General features: G+C 38.6%; 1 protein-coding gene across 10 annotated transcripts in view; it reads right to left on the reverse strand.

The window, feature by feature from the left end:
* Positions 1-22,387, reverse strand: part of LOC105469019 (G-patch domain containing 8) — a 105,686-nt gene that overhangs the window by 62,985 nt on the left and 20,314 nt on the right. For 3 of the 10 annotated variants that reach the window (XM_071083256.1, XM_071083259.1, XM_011719571.2), the window contains 3 exons: positions 17,447-17,521; positions 9,778-9,795; positions 7,147-7,219 (listed from right to left, as the gene is read on the reverse strand). Coding sequence is in view for 2 of the 10 variants with exons in the window: in XM_011719531.2 (XP_011717833.2) it covers positions 7,147-7,219; positions 17,447-17,521 (148 nt within the window). In the remaining 8 variants the exon portion in view is untranslated. Of the gene's footprint in view, positions 1-7,146; positions 7,220-9,777; positions 9,796-16,034; positions 16,070-17,446; positions 17,522-22,387 lie in introns of those variants that run through there. The other 7 variants (XM_071083255.1, XM_011719546.3, XM_071083258.1 and 4 more) reach the window with 4 other exon arrangements.

Consider the following 22,387-nt stretch of genomic DNA (forward strand, 5'->3'; position numbering starts at 1 on the left):
TGAGGCAGGAGAATGGCGTGAACCCAGGAGGTGGACCTTGCAGTGAGCTGAGATTGCGCCACTGCACTGGGTGATAGAGCAAGACTCTGTCCCTGTCCCCCAAAAAAACAAAAATTTGGCATGGTGGCATGTTCCTGTAGTCCCCAGTACCCATGGGTCTAAGGCAGGAGGATCACTTGAGTCCAGGAGACCAAGGCTGTAGTGAGCTATGATTATACCACTGTACTCCAGCCTGGACAACAAAGCAAGACCCTTGTCTTAAAAAAAAAAAAAAAAAAAAAAGCTGGATTTACTGGATTCAAGAATACATCCATTTTAATTTTTAAGTAATCCAAGTTGTTCCCTGTAATGGTTTTCACTAGTTGATATTCTCATGGCTATGATGTAATGAACTCATGGCTATTTTCCCATAATCTTACCAGGGTAACTTTGGTCTTTCTCAAACTGATAAATACCTGAAGGAAAGTTGTTCTTTGTCTATCATGAGATATTACAGATATTTTCCCCAGTCTGTTTGTTGACTTTGTTTATGATGAAATACAGCCAAACTTATCCTTTCCTTTTTTGAGACAGGCTTGCTCTGCTGCCCAGGCTGGAGTTCAGTGGCATGATCACAGCTCACTGCAACTTCGAACTCCCGGAGTCAAGGGATCCTCCCACCTCAGCCTTTCGAATAGCTAGAAATACAGATGCATGCCACCATGTCCAGCTAATCTATTTTTTAAATTTTTTGTAGAAACGGGGTCTTGTTGTTGCCCAAGCTGGTCTTGAACCCTTGGCCTCAAGTGATCTTCCCACCTTCGCTTCCCAAAGTCCTGGGATTACAGGTGTTTAAGTCACTGTGCCTGGCCTTTTCCTTTTCTTAATGGCTTCTAAGTTTTGGGTTATGCTTAGAAAAGGTTTTTCTAATTCAAATATTATTTTAAGATAATAATTCTACCATTGTTCATCCTAGTAACTTTATGATTTCATTTTTTACATTTAAACCTCTCATTCACCTGAAATTTACGTGGAGTAAGGAACGACAAATGGGCATCCGACTTTTAAAATTCTGGGTTGTTATTCAGTTGTCCCAATGCCACGACTGAGTCACTGAGGCTGTTTCTAGATGTTAGATTTTTCAGAAGTTAGACTCAGCAGTAGAGATGACTAGTGAGCTCAGAATTAGTGAACCAGACACCAAAATTAGGGATTTAGGGGCTCTAAAACACATCTAACATCAAAAGCACAGATCCTGAAGTCCACATATAAAGTATCTTATAAAGCATATAGAAAGCATATTAACTATTACTGTTGTTAACCTTGGAAGCCCTAAGGATGCTTATCTCTAATTCAGTTAAAATAACTATGTATTATACAATAGGTGTTAATAATAAGCATATATGACATTTTTATAGTCCGTATAATGTGAGTTCACTTACTTTGTTTTCATAACTACTCTTTAAGAAGACAGGCAGAGATTTTAACTTATATTTATTGCTGAGGAAAGTAATTCAGAAATGGTACCTTGTCCCTTTACTCATAGGAAATGGCAGTGACAAACTCAAACCCAGATCTTGTATTTCCAAATATTAACAAACTGCCATTACACCCTGCACCAAGTACTTTTACACAAAAATTAGTGAGACTCCCTACTCACAAGGAGGTTGAAATAATTTTTTAATATTCAGACTGATCACATACTTAATTTAAATATGAAAGGAATACACAAAAGTTGAAAACATCATCCTTGGCTTCAAGGAAACTTCAAAGGTCTACAGCAGTTAAAAAAAAGCAAGGCTTGCTGGGCACAGTGGCTCATGCCTGTAATCCCAGCATTTTGGGAGGCCGAGATGGGCGGATCACAAGGTCAGGAGATTGAGACCATCCTGGCTAACATGGTGAAACCCCGTCTCTACTAAAAATACAAAAAATTAGCTAGCCGGGCGTGGTGGCAGGCGCCTGTAGTCTCAGCTACTCAGGAGGCTGAGGCAGGAGAATGGCGTGAACCCAGGAGGCGGAACTTGCAGTGAGCCGAGATCGTGCCATTGCACTCCAGACTGGGGGACAGAGCAGGACTCCGTCTCAAAAACAAAAAAAAACAAAAAAAAAAACCGAACAAACAAAAAACAAGACTTTAGGGACTGGGAAATAAACCTGAAAGTCAGGAACCATGTCTTATCTACTCTCTCCATGTCTTATGGTATTTACTGCTGCTATAACTAGAATGTAGTGTTAGGTCAGTAAATATGTGTTGGTTGTCTCAATGTACTCATCGAAACTTCCAGACAGGGTGAGATAGGAAATAATATCAGACCCCATTCATTTTTCTTAGGAGCTAAACTTTTGTCTGTCACCAAAGAATCAGCCAAATCATCAAATAGCATTTACACAATGTAACAAAGAAAGTTTAGGCACCATTTCTGGGCTACACCTACTGACTAAATGTATTTCACAGAAAAATAAAAATTTTGAACTACATTCCATTTCAAAGCTGACAAAAGGTTACAAAACAACTTCCAGAACTGAATCCAGTCTAAATGCTACAAAATACAACTGTCATTCACTCTTGCTTTATTCTGAATTAAACACATCCTCTGTTTCTATAACAAATAATTGTTCATAATATTTCTCATCAGTAGTGCTTTTTTTGTGTTGTTTCCTTCAGTTATCTTGTCAACATTATCTTTTCTTCAAGTCTTTTATTTTTAAATACTAACAAGTATCTGCCATATATAATAACTTTTTAAAATTTTTCTGAAATATTTTAACAAATACTAAGGGAGAATGAAACGTGAATAAGAAAATATGAGTACAAAAATAAACTCAGTTTACAAAGTACAGCCACAGACAACTTCATTCCAGAGTCTGCAGGCCCTATTCTCCAATCTATTCAGTGACGAGGCATCAGCACTGGAGCCCCAAGAACTGCAACTTTTGTTGGCAAAAGCCTTGAATGGGTCAAAATAATTTTTAAACCTTTGACAAAAAAGCCCAAAAGGACCAGGTTTAAAATTTTAGTGGATGGTTGTATGTGACATATGTTAAGAGTCCTAAACTCAAATAAAAAGGAAAGTTGACAATGAACTAGTCAATGTGAAAAACTTACAAAAGCATAAGCCGAGAAATTACATGCGATTCCTAGTCTATAAAATACCAAGGAGGCATTACTGTTTACGCTAGAGTGACAGGGCTTTCTTGAGTGGTTATTTACATCAACGGTTTAGTATGGTCAAAGAAATCTGTCATAAATTGCCTCAATACACAATAAATGCGGATATATTCTAGGTTAAATTATGTGGGTACTACAGAAAGAGATATGTGAGAGAAACCAGCACAATGCCTGCATGTACACTGTTGAATCTGACACTAGGAAAAAAACAGCCAGTTATGAAACAAACTCAATTCTTAATGTTGGAAATAGAATCAGGCTCCATTCTTTTTGGAGAATAAAGATACTAATCATTTAAAACAGATGGACTTCGCACCAGCAATGTGGATATACTTAACATACACAACTGTACACTTAAAAATGATTAAGGTGCTAAATTTTATGTTATATGTTTTGGAAAGGGTGAGTTTTATTTATTTTTTTTAAACAGAGGGTCTTGCTCTGTCACCTAGGCTGGAGTGCAATGGCCCAAACATAGCTCACTGCATCCTTCAACTCCTGGGCTCAAGTAACCCTCCTGCCTCAGCCTCCTTAATAGCTGGGACTATAGGTGTGTGCCACCAAGCCCAGGAAATTAAAAAATATATATTTTTGTAGAGATGGGGGTCTTGCTATATTGCCCAGGCTGGTCTCAACTCCCGGCCTTAGGTAATCCTTCTGCCTCAGCTTCCCAAAGTGCTGGGATTTCAGGTGCTAGCCACTGCACCCGGCTATGTTATCTGTTTTTTAACAATTAAAAAGAAAAAAGCCCTTCACATGAGCTTTAAATTTCCCTTGAATTTTTTTTTTTTTTTTTTTTAAAGACAAAGTCTGGCTCTGTCGCCCAGGCTGGAGAGCAGTGGCGCGATCTCGGCTCACTGCAACCTCCGCCTCCCAGGTTCATATCATTCTCCTGCCTCAGCCTCCCGAGTAGCTGGGACTACAGGTGCCCGCCACCACACCCGGCTAATTTTTTGTATTTTTAGTAGAAACGGGGTTTCACCGTGTTCGCTGGGATGGTCTCGATCTCCTGACCTTGTGATCCACCCGCCTCGGCCTCCCAAAGTGCTGGGATTACAGGCGTGAGCCACCCATGCCCGGCCTAAATTTCCTTTGAATTTTTAAATGAATAGATTTATGAGTTATTGAGTACTTCCTATATATACCTGTTACCATGGAGATGGAGGTAAAATATGGATAAAACCTAATTCCTCTTTTCAAGAAGCTCAAAGTTCAAAGGGAACCAAAATTCTAAACTGTTCTTTTTTTTTTTTTTTTTTGGTGAGACAGTCTCACTCCGTCACCCAGGCTGGAGTGTAGTGGTGCAATCAAGGGTCACTGCAGCCTCAACCTTCTGGGCTCAGGTAATCCTCCTACCTCAAAACTCCTGAGTAACTGACACCACAGGCGTGGACTACCAAGCCCAACTAATTTTTGAGGGGTGTGGTATAGGTGGAGATAGAGATGGGGTCTATGTTGCCTAGGCTGGTCTCAAACTCCTGGGCTCAGGCAATCCTCCTGCCTCAGCCTCCCAAAGTGCTGAGATTACAGGCATAAGCCACAGCACCCTGCCTAAAATCTCCTTAAAAACAAAAATTGAAAATAACTTTGGATCACCCAAAGTAGGTGAGTAGCCATTTACCTATCCTTTCTTAAACACTCATCTATCTCTTCCCCCTCCTTTCTCTCTGCAGGTTCTAGTTGTACATTAAAGTCTCTGATGCTTAACATGAAAAATTCTGGGATTCAAACAGATTCGCTAGCCACTATGAAACAGCCCCACCTTGTGTGCCTGAACAAAGAGAATAACAATCAACAATGTTCCTGGGTGTCCTCGAATAGAAGAGGTATTTCATATTGGAGAGAAAAGCAAATCTAGTCTTCTGATCTTCTTCTAAAGCAATCACCTCCATTCAAGTCAACCCAACACTTAAAACTATGCAAACCACTGGGACAAATTCTATCAAAAAGTCATCTCTATCTCAGTCCTGATTATCTTCTCTCTTCTAGGCTCTTATAAAATATGTGGTCTATCCCATATGAATTGCTCTTAATCAGAGTATTCTTTGTATTGTTTGCAAAGCGTTCTTGTGCCACTGGAAGGAAAACAAGTTTAAAGGTAATTAAATCTATTTCCCCGAAAGAATAGGTTAATGCTTAGTAGTATTTCATTAAAACATATTTATTGAGCATCTCCCATGTGTCACCAATGAATAGAATTTGTAGAAGCAGAATTTTAAAATTAAAGGTTTTAATAACTGAAACATCCTGGCTGGGCATGGTGGCTCAAGCCTGTAATCCCAGCACTTTGGGAGGCCAAGGTGGGTGGATCACGAGGTCAGGAGATCAAGACCATCCTGACTAACACGGTGAAACCCGTCTCTATAAAACTACAAAAAATTAGCCAGGCATGGTGGCAGGAGCCCGGGAGGCTGAGGCAGGAGGATGGCGTGAACCTGGGAGGCGGAGCTGGCAATGAGCCGAGATCACACCACTGTACTCTAGCCTGGGCGACACAGCGAGACTCTGTCTCAAAAAAATAAATAAATAAATAACTGAAACATCCCATTTCAAGCCCTGTCCTCTTGGTTTCCCTTTTTAATTAATTAATTTTTTCTTTTAAAAAAATCAAGACAGGGTCTCGCTATCTCACCCAGGCTGGTCTTGAACACCTGGCCTCAAACAATCCTCCTGCCTCAACCTCCCAAACTGCTGGGATTACAGACATGAGCCACTACACCTGTCCTTGTGTTCCTCTCAACACACTTGAATTGATCAGACTCTGGCATTCAAATTGTGAAAATTCATTTCCAAAATCAAAGAACTAGTCAACAGTAGCACACTTCTCCCCAAAGATGCCTATTATACAATAAGCTCCCACATGATCAGATGTAGAGGCACAATGATTCCCATAATTTCTTTTTTTTTTTCTTTTTTTTGAGACAGAGTCTCACTCTGTCGCCCAGGCTGGAGTGCAGTGGCGTGATCTTGGCTCACTGCAACCTCTGCCTTCCAGGTTCAAGCAATTCTCTGCCTCAGCCTCCTGAGCTGAGACTACAGGCATGTGCCACCACACCCGGCTAATTTTTGTATTTTTAGTAGAGACAGGGTTTCACCATGTTGGCCAGGCTGGTCTTGAACTCCTGACCTCGTGATCCACCCGCCTCAGCCTCCCAAAGTGCTGGGATTACAGGCATGAGCCACCACGCCCAGCCAATTCCCGTAATTTCTGAGGTAGCATTCACATCACATCTGCAAAGAACAAACAGTAGCTCTTGAATCTAAGAGAGCTAAAAAGTGAATGCAGTTGGTTGGTTTTCAACTAGGGAGAACTCAGAAGCTGAAATATTAGTATTTTGTTTTTAATCCAAATGACTGGTATAAACAGAGTAACAAACGCAACGGAAACTTTAAGCCATACATTTTCCAGACTTTGATAGGAACCTGAGAAATAACCTCTCTGCTCAGAGAGCCCTCAAAAACCTCTGCTTTCATTTTATGTTTCTTGGAGGTTAATTTTTCTTTTCTACCACTACATAAATTTCTTATTGCAGAGCAAAAGAGCCAGGGCAATCACAAGCTTCAGGGAGAATTTAAAACGATAAAAATTAAATTCTGCTACTGAATGATTCTCTTTATAATACTGAACCCACAATACATTACTAAATAGCACAAAGAAAGCATACTCTGATATTTTGCATTCCTTTTACTCCACCCACCCATCACCTCCACCAAAAAAAAAAAAAAAAATTTAAAAAAGGCTGAGCCACACACAGTATGTTTGACTTGCAAGTTTCGATGACACAGCAGCTTACTTTTGCAAATTACTGGCAAATATACAGGCTTAACAGTGACTTAAAATACAGTTATAGGACAAATAGACTATTCTAAGGGTTGAAAAAGGCAGGGGGGAGAAACCCAAGCACTTTTTTAAAAACACAACAAATATATTCAGGTACAAGATCTGCATCAGAAATGGTTTTCTTTCTTTTTCTTTGATAAATGTAAACACTTACCCTGAAGAGATTTTCCCAATCCCTGGCCCAGCTTCCACCCATGTTTCTGGAGTAAGCGGTGTCCAATATTATCCTGACAGACAGAACAGAGAGACAAACCAAAAATATTCCAATAATATATTCTTCCCTTCCTAGAGACATTTAAACAGATGATGAGCAAGAGATACTTCTACATATATGCATGCAAAAAGGTGCTAATAATAGGGTAAATGTGCCCAATAAGAGGGACATTAATGTAAAAAGAAAAGCTGGCTAGTATTTTATATGGGAAGAACATACGGGGTAAGGGTCCTTTCTGATGGTGTGCTGGGCAACTTTTGTATATAACATTTTAAAATGGAGAAAAAGGGGAAAGGGAAAAGGGGAAGAATACATTTATGAAGTTTTAAAATAACATTAAAAAGCATAAAATCAAGGTACTTATACAGTCATATCCACCACCTAAACAGCACCACTTTAAGATTTTTTTTTTTTTTAAAGAAAATCTACATTGTGTTTAGTTGTTTTGTTTATGTGTCAGGCTTTCATGATACAAAGTAAGTTGTAAGTGTAAGACTGCCCCACCACTAGAAATGAAAAAACAATCAGAGCAAAATCCAGGCTAGACTTGATTGGTTTAAAAAAAAAAAAAATAATAATATATATAATATAAATATTTAACTAGCATGCAGCCAATATTAAACTGAAAAAACAGTGAGGTTAGTAAAACAAGAAATTAAGTTGATTAAACAGAAAAATAAAATGAGCTCAAGCACAGACTGAGTGATGCATTTCAACATGTAGTCTAACAAAAATGCTAAGATGTTAGAATGAAACAGGCCTAGCAATAAGTTAACAGTAAAGAACCATTAGTGCATGTAGGGGGGAGAAACCAACATACATAATGTCTCATCTTCCCAGGAGCACATTCGAAAAGGTATTTCAATGTACACTGCATGAAAAAAATGCTAGAAACAACAATTAAATGTCAGCTTTCGTTTAAGAGGTCAAGGTATTGGAAACATCTGCAGCCCTTTGTCCAATTCTTTGCTTTTTACAGTTATTGTGAAGTACCAAGACAAGGCTAAAAATAAGCACTAACTGTATATCAGAAAAAATGATGCTATTCATCCAATGGACAACACTGAAAAATTCTAAACACAAAGTATTCTATATGTATTAAAATGTAATTTATAGTATAAATCCACAAAAGATTAAAAGTCGCAATAAAAGTAATGTTAGCAGAAAACAAAGGTAAATCATTTGAAAATCTCATTATTTCCTGAAATCAATTTATAAAGCTGACTAAACTACAAATTTCTGCATTAAAACCAAATATTGCACATTAAACTGTTTGTCTGACATCTCCATATTCAATGATAAAGTGCTCTTTGAACTCAAGAGGAAAGAAAAACATTTTTTTACTGTTACCTTCTTTAACTAGAAGTTAGAAGATTAAGCCTCCCATATGCTCTGTTTGTTTGTTTAAGGACAATTTCCTTCTATAAGTTTATGACAGCATGCAACCTGGAAAACTGGGCTAAGCAGCTAATTATTTCATTGATGGGGAAAAATCAGGATACTTTTTTTTTTTTAATACAGCGTCTTGCTCTGCGGCCCAGGCTGGTGTGCACTGGTGCAATTACAGCTAACTGCAGCCTTGACCTCCTGGGCTCAGGCAGTCCTCCCACCTCAGCCTCATGAGTAGCTGGAACTATGTGTGTACATCACTATGCCTGGATAATTTTTTAATTTTTTGTAGAGATGAGATTTCGCTATGTTGCCCAGGATGATCTAGAACTCCTGGGCTCAAGCAATCCTCCCTCCTCAGCCTCTCAAAGTACTGGGATTACAGGCATGAATCCAAGATATTTTTTTAAAAGCAAAACCTGGAGGCAAATTATAATGAAAAATTTGTTTCTAAAACAAAACATATTGTTTCAAATATACATATAAAATCATTATGGTGCACAAAAGTTTGCTGCAAGTTATTTTTGCTCCATACCATCTGAAAGAATTAGAAACACTACTGATCCCAAGCACTGACTTCCACATTACTACACATCACAAAATCTTAATATAACACTACTGCTGCTGCGGCTTCTTCCCTTCCCCGCTCCAAACTGAACTCCTAGGAAAAGCATTCCCTTACCCAGTGCTCAGTGTCTAACTATTTATAACTTATTACCCCCTAAAAAAGAAAAGATTAAAAGTCTCAATATAAGTAATGTTAGCAGAAAACAAAAAGGTATACAGGCCCTTATTTTACTACTATGAAAGCAAACTTACCTGTGTAGAAAATCCTTATTTCATATCGTAATTCCTACAACTGAATAATTCTAGAAAGGACAAGGATAGCAGAATGACTCTAAGAATATATGGTTTATTAAATAATTGTTTAATCTCTTAAAAGACTCATAACTATATTCGACACCAAGATTTAGGCATTAAACAATGCTGACAAAAATTGTTGCTCCCCCCCCATTTTGTTGTTGTTGTTGTTTTTAAAGAAAACTCAATCTTTGGCTAAGTGGAGATGAGACATTATGCTGATTGTGTTATATTATGAATGCACTAAAATAAACAGACAGATGAAGCAGTATGCTATTTCCAAAAGCAGTGCAAGTGGAGTGAAAGCATTTCCATACGAACCTGGCTTTAAAAACTGGGCTGTCAAAAGAACAGTTAAATGTAACACAAAGTAAGAAACTGTCCAATCACTAATGGTCGTTTTTTTTTTTTTTTTGTCTTGTTTTCAATTCACTGCTTGCAAGTAATGTATTTATTAAAGAGTGAAAGCATAAGTAAATTCACGAGTCAAGACCAGCTGAGAGATTCAAGAGCAGCGTGTTGTGACTGACAACAGTGAAAGGAAAAGCAAATGTTAAAGGGAGAGGGAGAAAAAAAAGAAAAAATTAAGGTTATACACATTAGCACCACTTTTACAAAACCACTCAAGAGGATGGCTGTCACCTTCTCAGAAAAAAAAATCATTGATAGAAAATGTAGTGGCATTTCTCTTCTAAAACTTTAGTTTAAAACTGTTCTTTAATTAAATCTACTTTCTCAGGGACTATAATAAAATATTTAACATGCCACTCTAAGTCCTTCCAGTCATAACAAAGACAACAGACACAATGGACACATCTCCCAGAATCTCCTCCCCTCACCAACCTCCTAGGGTAAATGAATGACCAACACAGAAAAACTGGACCTTTCCTATCATTTCAAACTACCTGCTCTTGGAGGAAAAAAGGTAGTTCTGTGACTCTGCAGGAAGGGCTAGTATTCAGTATGGTCTCCCTTCCTACCAATAAAAGAAAAAAAAAAGTTTTATAAACACTCATCAAAAATCCAATAGGCTTAAGGTAAGGTTTTATAAACATTCATCAAAAATCCAATAGGCTTAAGGATGATGGCTAACACAAGGAGGCACACCAAAATAATTTATAACAAAGTAAAACAAACCAGACTTGTCTATCTCTGAAATGATCAAAACTTTCTCTGTGAAAGAACAAGAAACTCAGTAACCTGTCTGCGGGAAACAAGCAATCTATTCTTTCTGTTTACAACTGTAATTTTTGCCAATTATTTCAGGATTTTTTTTTTTTTTTAGACGGAGTCTCACTCTGTAGCAGGCTGGAGTGCAGTGGTGCAATCTCAGTTCACTACAATCTCCACCTCCTGAGTAGCGGGGACTATAGAAGAAGCATGCCACCATACCCGGTCAATTTTTTTTTTTTGTATTTTTAGTAGAGACAGGGTTTCACCACGTTGGCCAGGCTGGTCTCAAACTCCTGACCTCAAGTGATCCGCCTGCCTTGGCCTCCCAAAGTGTTGGGATTACAAGCATAAGCCACCACGACTGGCCCACGGACGCTATTTATAACACCAAGTTGGCACAAGTAGCTTACAGCTCAAACAGGTAATCTAGACAGAACAAGGGCAATGAACACTAAATTTCTTTGTTCCTTTTTTTTTTTTTTTGAGACGGGATCTCACTCTGTCACCCAGGCTAGGGTGCAGTAGCACAGTCACAGCTCACCGCATCCTTGACCTGCAAGGCTCTCAAGTGGTCCTCCCACCCCGGTCTCCCAAAGTGCTGAGATTACAGGTGTGAGCCACCATGCCCGGCCAATTTATTTCCAAAGTAGTAATTATTTTTAAAAATAATTTTTAAAAAAGTAACTCTTTACTTACTTTCAGTTACTATAATAATGACTAAAAATCTTTCAGTTTTTGTTTTTTAAATATATAATTTGGGGTTTAATTATAATCTCATAGAACCAAAAATAAATTACAGAAAATTTTTTCATTTTAAAAACTCTGGTTAACAACTAACAAAGATGCATGATAGAGGCAGGCTGCTTTTACTTTTTTTTTCTTCTAAAGTCAACTTGATACAATTTAAATGTACATGGAAGAATTCCAAAGAAATCCTAACTTTAATAAATAAGGCAAAGCTTATTTATTACGCAGAAAAGCTGGTTTTCTACATAATTCAGAGTTCTCACAAACCACCTATTTGTTTTCTCTCTCTGCTCAAGACCCCAAAATGGTGGCTGTGTGGCCTGTTCTTTGGTTGGAAATGAAGTTCTTCTAATTCTGGTTAAACCATGGAGCTATGCTGAAAACTCAAACTTTTTCACCTAGATTACCTTAGTTGGCCTTTTTTTCTCCCCCTATTTCTACACATAAATATATCATTAAAATGCTACATTTTTATCATTTGTTCTTCTTTAATAAACATGTGAGAAAAGGGATGTAATTTTTAAGTGGGAAGATCTTTGAAAATGAGAAATCTGTATTATAAACTACCAATATGCTGAAAACACAATACCAGCAATTTAAAAATACTTATTAACTGTTTCAGCCATTCCTCAACATTTTTATTAATTAAATACCAAGTAGAAACTTTCTGCTCCATGAAGCTGTATGCCACCACAGTAACAATGATCATTTTGGCAACAGCACCACCAATACACATGTATGATGGGAGCCTGCCAAAACACAGGAAAAAATTTACTTAATTGTATGAAGCTGGCTGTAAGTTTTTACAGTAGGAAACAGCCTATTACGTCTCAAGAGAAAACCATGCTGTAGGTATGCCCATGACTGGATGAATACTAATTCTATACTGAATTTTGTTTTAGTTACAGCCACATTCAATTTACATCATTTAGCCCATTTTCAACAGTGACAAAACAGTAAGTCTCTTGAGTGGATTGTAAGCTTTGCTGATTGTGTATTAAAGACTATAAGCAAGAACCAAGGCTACTAGGTGAACCCATGCAAACAAGTTGTAAAAATTCCCAAAACAAAAACTCTAGAGCTCACTACAGATGACACAATGAAGACTAAAGAGAAAAGCCACATAGTAATGCTACACCATTCAGCTCCAAGAAGCACATTATTTCTAGTGCAGTCCATATATGGTCACTGCTAAATGTCAAATCAGCAGTCTTATAGAGTTACAGTTTGGAACTAGTGGAGTCCACAGATCTAGACAGATATGCAACATGACAAAACCCAATTATACATATACTTCCAAATCCTTAAGATGCACAAACTAAACATCAGCAACTGGAGTTTGAAGCTTACACTAATTTTTAAACCTGTCAGGTAGAGCAAGGGCCGACTAATGGCTGATGGGTAGTTGCATTTCCAACCACAACAATAACAACATGTTTTAAGTCTATGATGCAGGCATTTTGCCTTCTATATAGCTTAAAGTCATTCTCCCATCTGAACCCTCATCTTCTTTTTTTTTTTTTTTGAGATCGAGTCTCGCCCAGGCTGGAGTGCGGTGGCACAATCTCGGGTTAAAGAGATTCTCCTGCCTCAGTCTCCCAAGTAGCTGGGACTACAGGCGTGTGCCACCACACTCGGCTAAGTTTTGTATTTTTAGTAGAGATGGGGTTTCACCGTGTTAGCCAGAATAGTCTCGATCTCCTGACCTTGTGATCCACCCGCCTCGGCGTCCCAAAGTGCTGGGACTATAGGCGTGAGCCACCATGCCTGGTGCATTTTTTTTTTTTTTTGGGACGGAGTCTCGCTCTGTCACCCAGGCTAGAGTACAGTGGCGTGATCTTGGCTCACTGCAACCTCTGCCTTCCAGGTTCAAGCGATTCTCCTGCCTCAGCCTCCTGAGTAGTTGGGATTACAAGTGTGTGCCACCATGCCTGGCTCTTTTTTTATTTTTAGTAGAGACAGGGTTTCACCATGTTGGTCAGGCTGTTCTCGAACTCCTGACCTCATGATCTGCCCGCCTCAGCATCCCAAAGTGCTGGGATTACAGGGGTGAGCCCCTGCATCCGGCCCGATTCCTCATCTTCTAACTATGATAAAGGTCATAAAGGACCATATATCCTAAATAACACCAACTAATTCTGCTGTGATTGAATCCTAGACGGAGCTATGGCTTTAGATCAAGCTTTGTTTTGTAAAAATTTTGTCTTTAAGTAAGTGGAGGTTATAATTATAACATTTGAGACCTAAATATCTCATAAAGCAATAACAACTTTTAAAATTCAAATTCAAAGTTTTTCGTAATAGAGATAAAATGTTAACACTTTCCAACTTGTTTTTAATAGAGATAATCAAGTTGTTCAGTAATTCTTCCATAATTTTCTTAAAAAGATGTTTTATTCTTGAGGAAAAATTTCACTGAAAGATATCTGGTTGGTTGAAGTAAATAAGGAAAATAAAACTTTTCCAAAAATATTATTAAATGCTTTACAAATGCTGGATTTTGACGTATTTTCAACATTTGCCTATTAAAATTGAAATACCAATATCTCACTAACAAATCTGGGTTTCAGAAATTCACTAAAAGCATAATACATTATTGCATCTTCATGTCTCATTTCCCATCTTGCTGGTTTGCATCAAATCTAGCCTACTACAAAATAAAAAGACCTTAATCCTATACTCACAATAACCCTTCACACAGGCATATTCTTGGCACAAACCTGTGCAGAGACTTCCACGGTTACCAGCTGCTGCAGATTACCTTTAGTTAAAAAAAAATGACTAGACCTTTAGCTCCTGCAATGATCTGTAGACTCCCAAAGCTGCATATTTCCAGCCACTTTTGAGTTGCATGCTGTAGCAAAACAGTCAGCACCTCTCAATAGATATTGCTGCAGAGAAAGATTTTAATTCAGCACTCTTTCTGTGTTAGAAGCAACACCATTTCCCCCTAAAAACAAAACAGCTTAATATAGCCAGCCAGCCATATAATTAAATATTTACTTATTATTTGGTGGGCATTCCTTAGGTGATAAGGGACTTCTTTTGTTTGGTGGGAGGGAGGGAACACTACCTACTTTGATGCCAATCACTGTAGGAGTTTCTCTTAAAACTTAAAATTTTCTGTGACCAAAAAAAATGTCAAAAAAATGTTAAAAAAAAAAAAAGAACACTTAAAATTTTACTTCCAACTGATCAGGCAACAGAAATAAGATCCCTCTTATCTTGTGTGTCATACCTTTTTTTTCTTATTTTTTCTTACATCTTTATTTATTCTCCCAGATCCTATGTCCTATGTCTATCTAATACAATGTAGGCCATGAAGTTCTCTCCTACAACCTAAACTATCACATCACAAATAATGCATATATTTATCTTTCAGAAGTAAATTTTCATTGAAAGTGTCATTACTAACATACATTTCTGAACATGCATTTATTTATTTAAAAAAATTAAATATCCAGCCTGAGCATTATATACTATTTGCTATTTTAAGTGGAGAAGGTAGCACTATTTAATAAATAAGGCATATATCAATTCTACTCCTACTGAATGAGATTATTCAACAATGATTACTCAATTAGACTGCCTTCTGATAGTGTTTTCCCTATATGTGGCAGAAAAAGTCCTGGACATTATGAGAGGTAAAACAGCTTTAGCCTCATGTGCCATAGGAATGAAATTTCCAAAAATATTTCAGTGTATCCCTCTAGGCTTAAAAAATGTTAAATATCATTTAATTTAGTGGTTTAAAAAACTATTTGTTGAGTATTGTAATAATGAATACTAGGTTGCAAATTTCATCTAATTAAATTTCCTGCTGCTGTTGAGTATCCACAGAATTATAGCTTGTGTAAGAATATTAACCAACCATGCACCTTGTAGAATATGGTACTGGGGAGTTGATTCTGACAGCTTGGTCTTAAACTTAGACCCTCCTGTTTTTTGTTTGTTTTTGAGACCGAGTCTCGCTCTGTCACCCAGGCTAGAGTGCAGTGGCACGATCTCAGCTCACTGCAACCTCCGCCTCCCAGGTTCAAGCCATTCTCCTGCCTCAGCCTCCCAAGTAGCTGGGACTACAGGCGCCTACCACCGCACCTGGCTAATTTTTGTATTTTTAGTAGATATGGGGTTTCACCATCTTGGCCAGGCTGGTCTCGAACTCCTGACCTTGTGATCCACCCGCCTTGGCCTCCCAAAGTGCTGGGATTACAGGTGTGAGCCACTGCACCCGGCCAGACCCTCCAGTTTTTTAAATTGAAATGGAAAAATTAAATTAGTTTGCAAATACAAGATACTGTCTAGCCTACAGATTTCATTACAAAATTCTGCCTTGTCATAATCCCCAAAATGATACAGAACAAGGCACAAACCCCGGTGATTTTTAACTTAGCAAAGTGGGCTTGGCAATTTATCCTTATGTCAAAACACAAGACTAGGCTTTCAGTGAAATATCAGATGAGAATTCTCCCTCTGCAGCATTATCACATGCGTCATCAATTACTGCCATGCCTAAGTCTAGCATCATGCCAGCACATTAAGACAGAAGGTACTATATGCAGTGTTCACTGGACCAGAAAGACAGAAATAAGAAAGGGAGGTGGGGAGAAAGAAACCCTAGAGAAGAAATTAAAAAAGGCAGACCGTGCAATACAAACCAGATCATGGCTGCTTAGCTAATATGGGCCAACTGCTGTGGAAGAAAAATGTCGAACACCCCAAGTTGTGTAAATTTCTGTAAACATCTAAACACACATACAAACACACAACACCAACCTAATTAGGAACATAAATATATGTTGATCCTTTACTATGTTACAGTTTTGAAAATAAAAATTAAAGTTAAAATATCCGTATTCTCTAAATTGCCTTCTTATTTTCCTGAGGAAGAAGCTAGTGTTTCTTAAGGGGAAGGGGTGGGCTTGCCATGGATGGTTATAAAGATTAAGATTCCCTTTTTGACTTTTTTTCCCCACTCAAGTTTTACCAATAACTCACTGAAATCATTATTAAACATGTACACTTAAGCACAAATAGTAAATGCTGACAATAATGACAAGTTTAGACATTTTAACAATAGACTGTGTTATTTAAAAATAATAGGTTTGGCCAGGTACAGTGGCTCAAGCCTGTAATCCCAGCACTTTGGGAGGCCGAGACGGGCGGATCACGAGGTCAGGAGATCGAGACCATCCTGGCTAACACGGTGAAACCTCGTCTCTACTAAAAAATACAAAAAACTAGCCGGGCGAGGTGGCGGGCCCCTGTAGTCCCAGCTACTTGGGAGGCTGAGGCAGGAGAATGGCGTGAACCCGGGAGGCAGAGCTTGCAGTGAGCTGAGATCCGGCCACTGCACTCCAGCCTGGGCGACAGAGCGAGACTCTGTCTCAAAAAAAAAAAAAAAAAAAGCGTTTTTCAAAATGAAAATAATGTTCAAAAATTAATAAGTTTTTTTAAAACTAAGAGCCAGGTAAATAAATCTCCTTGTTCTATTGCTTGGTATCATCAGTGTCCAAAACTAAGTAGTGTGAAAAGATAGAAACAATCAGCTTTTGACAAAAACCAGACAATTCTTAAGCTACACAGACCAAACTTGCCATGTTTCACAAGAGTCTGGTAAATAAAACATATTACTCCTTGAATGTTTCTAATACAATATTTTTTAAAAATGTCCATACATAGTCTACTTATGTAGGAACATTTCATACATAATTATATTGCCCAGGAGAGGTGAAGCTATAAAGGATCAAAATACATTTTACTCCTTTATTCAATTCACAAAATGCTAAACTTTAACTTGCTGCCTTCAACAAAGTTATTAGTATGGGCCAGAAAGATATTTTTCCATCAAAATTCTAATGTGTTTCTAGATTTTTTTGGACTGATTTCCCAACATATTAAATATTAGATTACATCCCAAATTCTAATTGATTACTGTATGGCATGCAAGAAAACAACTCTAAACTGTACTATTGGTCATTAATAAGTTTAACTTCACTCACATCAAGTGTCACACAAACACTACCTAACTAACTGGCTAAGACCCGAAATTAAGCACTGATAATCTTACCGATTCTATAGGCTTGTCAAGTGATGCTTGTTCAATTTCCAAGTGTCCTTCCTCATATTGATCAAAGTGATTACCCTGAAAAAAGATGATTACAGTTATTTTTCAATAGCAGTACGTGTCAAATTTATTAACAGTTTAACCAAACTAAGGGTTATTTTTAACTTTTCTTTTTATTTTTAACCTAAAAGAACACTGCAATCGTTCTTTTTCAGTAGACAATCAAAACCACACCACAAATTCCAACTTTTTAAAAATTTATAAAAATGGGCCAGGCGTGGTGGTTCACGCCTGTAATCCCAGCACTTCAGGAGGCTGAGGCAGGTGGATCACCTGAGGTCAGGAGTTCAAGACCAGCCTGGCCAAAATAGTGAAACCCCATTTCCACTAAAATTACAAAAAATTAGCTGGTTGTGGTGGCATGCGCCTGTCCCAGCTACTCGGGAGGCTGAAGCAGGAGAATCACTTGAACCCAGGAGGTAGAGACTGCAGTGAGCTGAGATTGGGCCACCACACTCCAGCCTGGGCAACAGAGCAAGACTCCATCTCAAAAAAGAAAGAAAGAAAGAAAAAAACTTTATAAAAATGTATTAGGGCTGGGCACAGTGGCTCACATCTGTAATTCCAGCACTTTGGGAGACTGAGGTGGGAAGATCACTTGAGGACAAGAGTTCAAGACCACCCTGGGCAATACAGTGAGACCCTGTTTCTACAAAAAAAAATTTTAATTAGCCACACATTGTGGTGTGAACCTGTAGTCCCAGCTACTCAGGGGGCTGAGGTGGGAGGATCACTTCAGCCCAGGAGGTCAAGGCTGCAGTGAGCTGTGATCAAGCCACTGCACTCCAAGTCTGGGTGACAGAACGAGACCCTATTTCAAACAAAACAAAACACAACTTATTAGGAATCTAGGCCTAGTAATCTGAACTTTTATTCTCCTAACAAGTGTTGAAATTGCAAACTAAAACACTACCAACCATTTGGGACACCAACTCTTTTAGACTGACTACATTAGGAAGACTACAGAGTCTTACAAAGAGCCATGCTGTTTTACCTTTTTTTTTTTTTTTTTTTTTTTTTTTTTTTTTTTTTTTTTTTTGAGACAGAGTCTCACTCTGTAGCCCAAGCTGGAATGCAGTGTCACAATCTCAGCTCACTGCAACCTCCGACTCCAGGGCTCAAGTGATTCTTGTGCCTCAGCCTCCCAAGTAGCTGGCACTACAGATGCACGCCACTATGCCTGGCTAATATTTTCTGTTTTAGTAGAGATGGGTTTTCACCATGTTGCCCAGGGTAGTCTCAAACTCCTGAGCTCAGGCGATCTACCCAACTCAGCCTCCCAAAGTGCTGGGATTACAGGAGTGAGCCACTGCACCCAGCCTGTTTCACTTTTTTATAAGCAATATTGCATTAAACCTTTAATAATGAAGAAAACAAGTCATAGTAATGAAAATAAAATATATATTTTAATAAATACTGCTCAATCTGGTAACATCATTTTAAACTAAATCTGCTAAGACATTAAACTTTAAATCAATTGATACCTCCCAGCTTTTCAAGAAATTAAAAATAAGTTCTTGACAGTTTCCAAAGCAACTATTCCTTAAGATGATCTGCAATGGAGATAAACATGCCTGTATAATGATGTATTTGATCATAATCAAGCAAGTTGTCACTGCAACTAAAATAAGTAAAAACAGTTTCAACAAATGATAACTGCAGACAACTAAGAAGTTCCCTCTAATCACAGTTTTCACAAGTCTCCTTGCTTCATCAGGAAGGAATAGCCCATTATTTGGTTTTAAATCAAAATATCAATTTTCTGGTTCCCTTCTAGTCTTAAAGTGTAAGGCATTAGGATATGAGAGTCCCACAATTACCTAAATCAAAAGACTAAAGACTTCAGTCTTTTGGTCTAGCCTAAATGAATTCGGTGCGCGGAATGATATAACTTGAATGTTAACCTAACAAAAAGTTACTTTGCCTTTTCAAGGTAAAATTTAAATTCTAATTCAATAATAAAATTTAATGATGCAGAGCTCTAACATGTAATTTGTCAAATTGTACAGTAAGTATTACGTTTCTCTCACTAGACTGTGAAGTCCTTGAAGACAAGAACTGAGTTTTGTTTATCTCTTACACCTGATACTTAACATGACAGCCAAATACTAGGGAACAATTAGGTGCTAAAATTGTGTGGCAGTGCTGAACAAGTTCTAGAACAAGATGGTGGTGGTGATAGTAGTACAACATTGTTAATGTACTTAATGCCACTGAACTGTATACTTTTTTTTTTTAAGAGAAGGGGGTCTCACTATGTTACCAGGCTGCCTTTAAACTCCTGGGCTCAAGGAGCCCAAGCCTCGGCCTCTTGACCAGCTGAAACTACAGGCGCCACATCACTACACTTGACTTGGACTATATACTTCCAATAGTTAAAGTAATAAATTTTATGTTACATGCATTTTTACCACAATAAAAATAATAAAAACAAAAATTGTATGGCAAAGTCTATCCAAGAAAAAAAGGAGAAAAATGGAATAGCAAGGGACGGGAGTATGCTTTCCAAAGACAAAAAAAAAAAAAAGGACTTAAGAGTGGGTATTTCAGGAATGAAAAAAAGCAATAATCAACAAATGATTTTTAAAAATTAAAAACAGCTATTAATCCTGAAAGTCTGCCTTTTGTTTTGTTTTGTTTGAGATGGAGTCTTGGTCTGTCACCCAGGCTAGAGCGTAGTGGTGCCATCGTGGTTTACTGCAAACCCCGCCTCCCAGATTCAAGGGATTCTCCCACCTCAGCCTCTGGAGTAGCTGGAATTACAGGCACACACCACCACATCTGGCTAATTTTTGCATTTTTAGTAGAGACGGGGGCGGTCTCACCATGTTGGCCAGGCTGATCTCGAACTCCTGACCTCAAGTGATCCGCCCGCCTCAGCCTCCCAAAGTGCTGAGATTACAGGTTTGAGCCACCTGGCCCAGCCTGAAATTCTGTCCTCAATTAACCTCCAAACACCTGCTACTTGGCATTTTAATTTCTACTGTAACACTTAACATTTTAAGTTACTTTAAAGGTATTAATTGCAAAGTACTTCTAAATTACTAAATCATAAATATCCAAATACTGAGATTAACTCAAACCTCATTATATTATAGAACACCAATGTACAGCCGAATATCGATTCTTTTACTCTACAGGTCTATACAATTTAATGATACAAGAATAAACCAGGCGCAGTGGCTCATGTCTGTAATTCCAGCACTTTGGGAGGCTGAACTGGGAGCACTGCTGGAGGCCAGGAAGTTGGACATCAACTTGGGCAACATAGCAAGCAAGACCTTGTCTCTACAAAAAAATTAGTGGGTGTGGTGGTGTGTACCTATAGTCCTAGTCCTACAGTCCTAGCTACTCTGGAGGCTAAGGCAGGAGGATCACTTCAGCCCAGGGGTTCAAGACGGCTATGAGCTGACTGAGCCACTGCATTTAGGACTGGGTAACAAATCAAGAGTGTGTCTCAAAAACAAAAAACAAAACAAAACAAAAAACAAAACAAAAAAAACAAAAAACTTCATCCTAACAATAACTGTGTACTACCTTTTTAAAGTAATTAAACCTTTAGTTTGTTTGTTTTAAATTTTACTTTAAGTTCTGGGATACATGTGCAGAACATGCAGGTTTGTTGCATAGGTATACCTGTGCCATGATGGTTTGCTGCACCTATGAACCCGTCATCTAGATTTTTTTTTTTTTGAGATGGAGTCTGGCTCTGTTGCCCAGGCCGAAGTGCAGTGGTGCGATCTCGGCTCACTGCAACCTCCGCTTCCCGGTTCAAGCGATTCTCCTGCCTCAACCTCCTGAGTAGCTGGGATTATAGGCACCCGCCACCACACCTGGCTAATTTTTTTGTATTTTTAGTAGAGATGGGGTTTCACCCTGTTGGCCAGGCTGGTCTTGGCCTCCCAAAGTGCTAGTATTACAGGGGTGACCCACTGCGCCCGGCCTCGTCTAGGTTTTAAGTCCCATATGCATTAGGTATTTGTCCTAATGCTCTCCCTCCCCTTGCCCCCGACCCCGACAGGCCCCAGTGTGTAATGTTCCCCTCTCTGTGTCCGTGTGTTCTCACTGTTCAACTCCCACTTACGAGTGAGAACATGGGGTTATTTATTTTGAGACAAGAGTCTGACTCTCGCCCAGGCTGGAGTGCAGTGGCGACATGTTGGCTTACTACAACCTCTGCCTCATAGGTTCAAGCAATTCTCCTGCCTCGGCTTCCTGAGGACCTGGGATCTCAGGCGTGTACCACCACACCTAGCTAATTTTTGTATTTTTAGTAGAGATGGAGTTTCTCCATGTTGACCAGTCAGGTCTCAAACTCCTGACCTCGAGTGATCTGCCTGCCTTGGTCTCCCAAAGTGCTGGAATTACAGGTGTAAACCACCATGCCCAGCCTAGTTCTATGAATTTTAACATATTTATAGATTCTTGTAACTTCGAAGTCTTGTCTGACACTCCTTCTCTGTGCTCCTTTAGCTTTATGTTCATACCTTTGTTATGGTACCTGTACTGTGATTCCCTGTTTACTTATCTCCTCTACCATAAAGCATGTTCTTTAAGTCCAGGAACTCTTTCTTCTTCTATATACTCTATATAAGAACATTTTCTAGTACATTAGTGAATATTACATGTTGATTTAGAATAACTAAGGGTCTCCCTGTCACCCAGGCAGTGGCGCAATCACAGCTCACTGCAGCTTCTACTTCCTAGGCTCAATTGATTCTACCACCTCAGCCCCCCAGGTAACCGGGACTACAGGCATGTACTAGCACACCTGGCTAATTTTTGTTTGTTTAATGTGGTTTTGTTTTGTTCTTGGTAGAGACAGGGTTCTGCCATGTTGCCTATGTAAATAAAATGAGAAGAGGCTGGTTCATACAAGACAGT

This window comes from Macaca nemestrina, chromosome 17 (assembly GCF_043159975.1).
Source record: "Macaca nemestrina isolate mMacNem1 chromosome 17, mMacNem.hap1, whole genome shotgun sequence".
Classification (NCBI taxonomy): domain Eukaryota; kingdom Metazoa; phylum Chordata; class Mammalia; order Primates; family Cercopithecidae; genus Macaca; species Macaca nemestrina.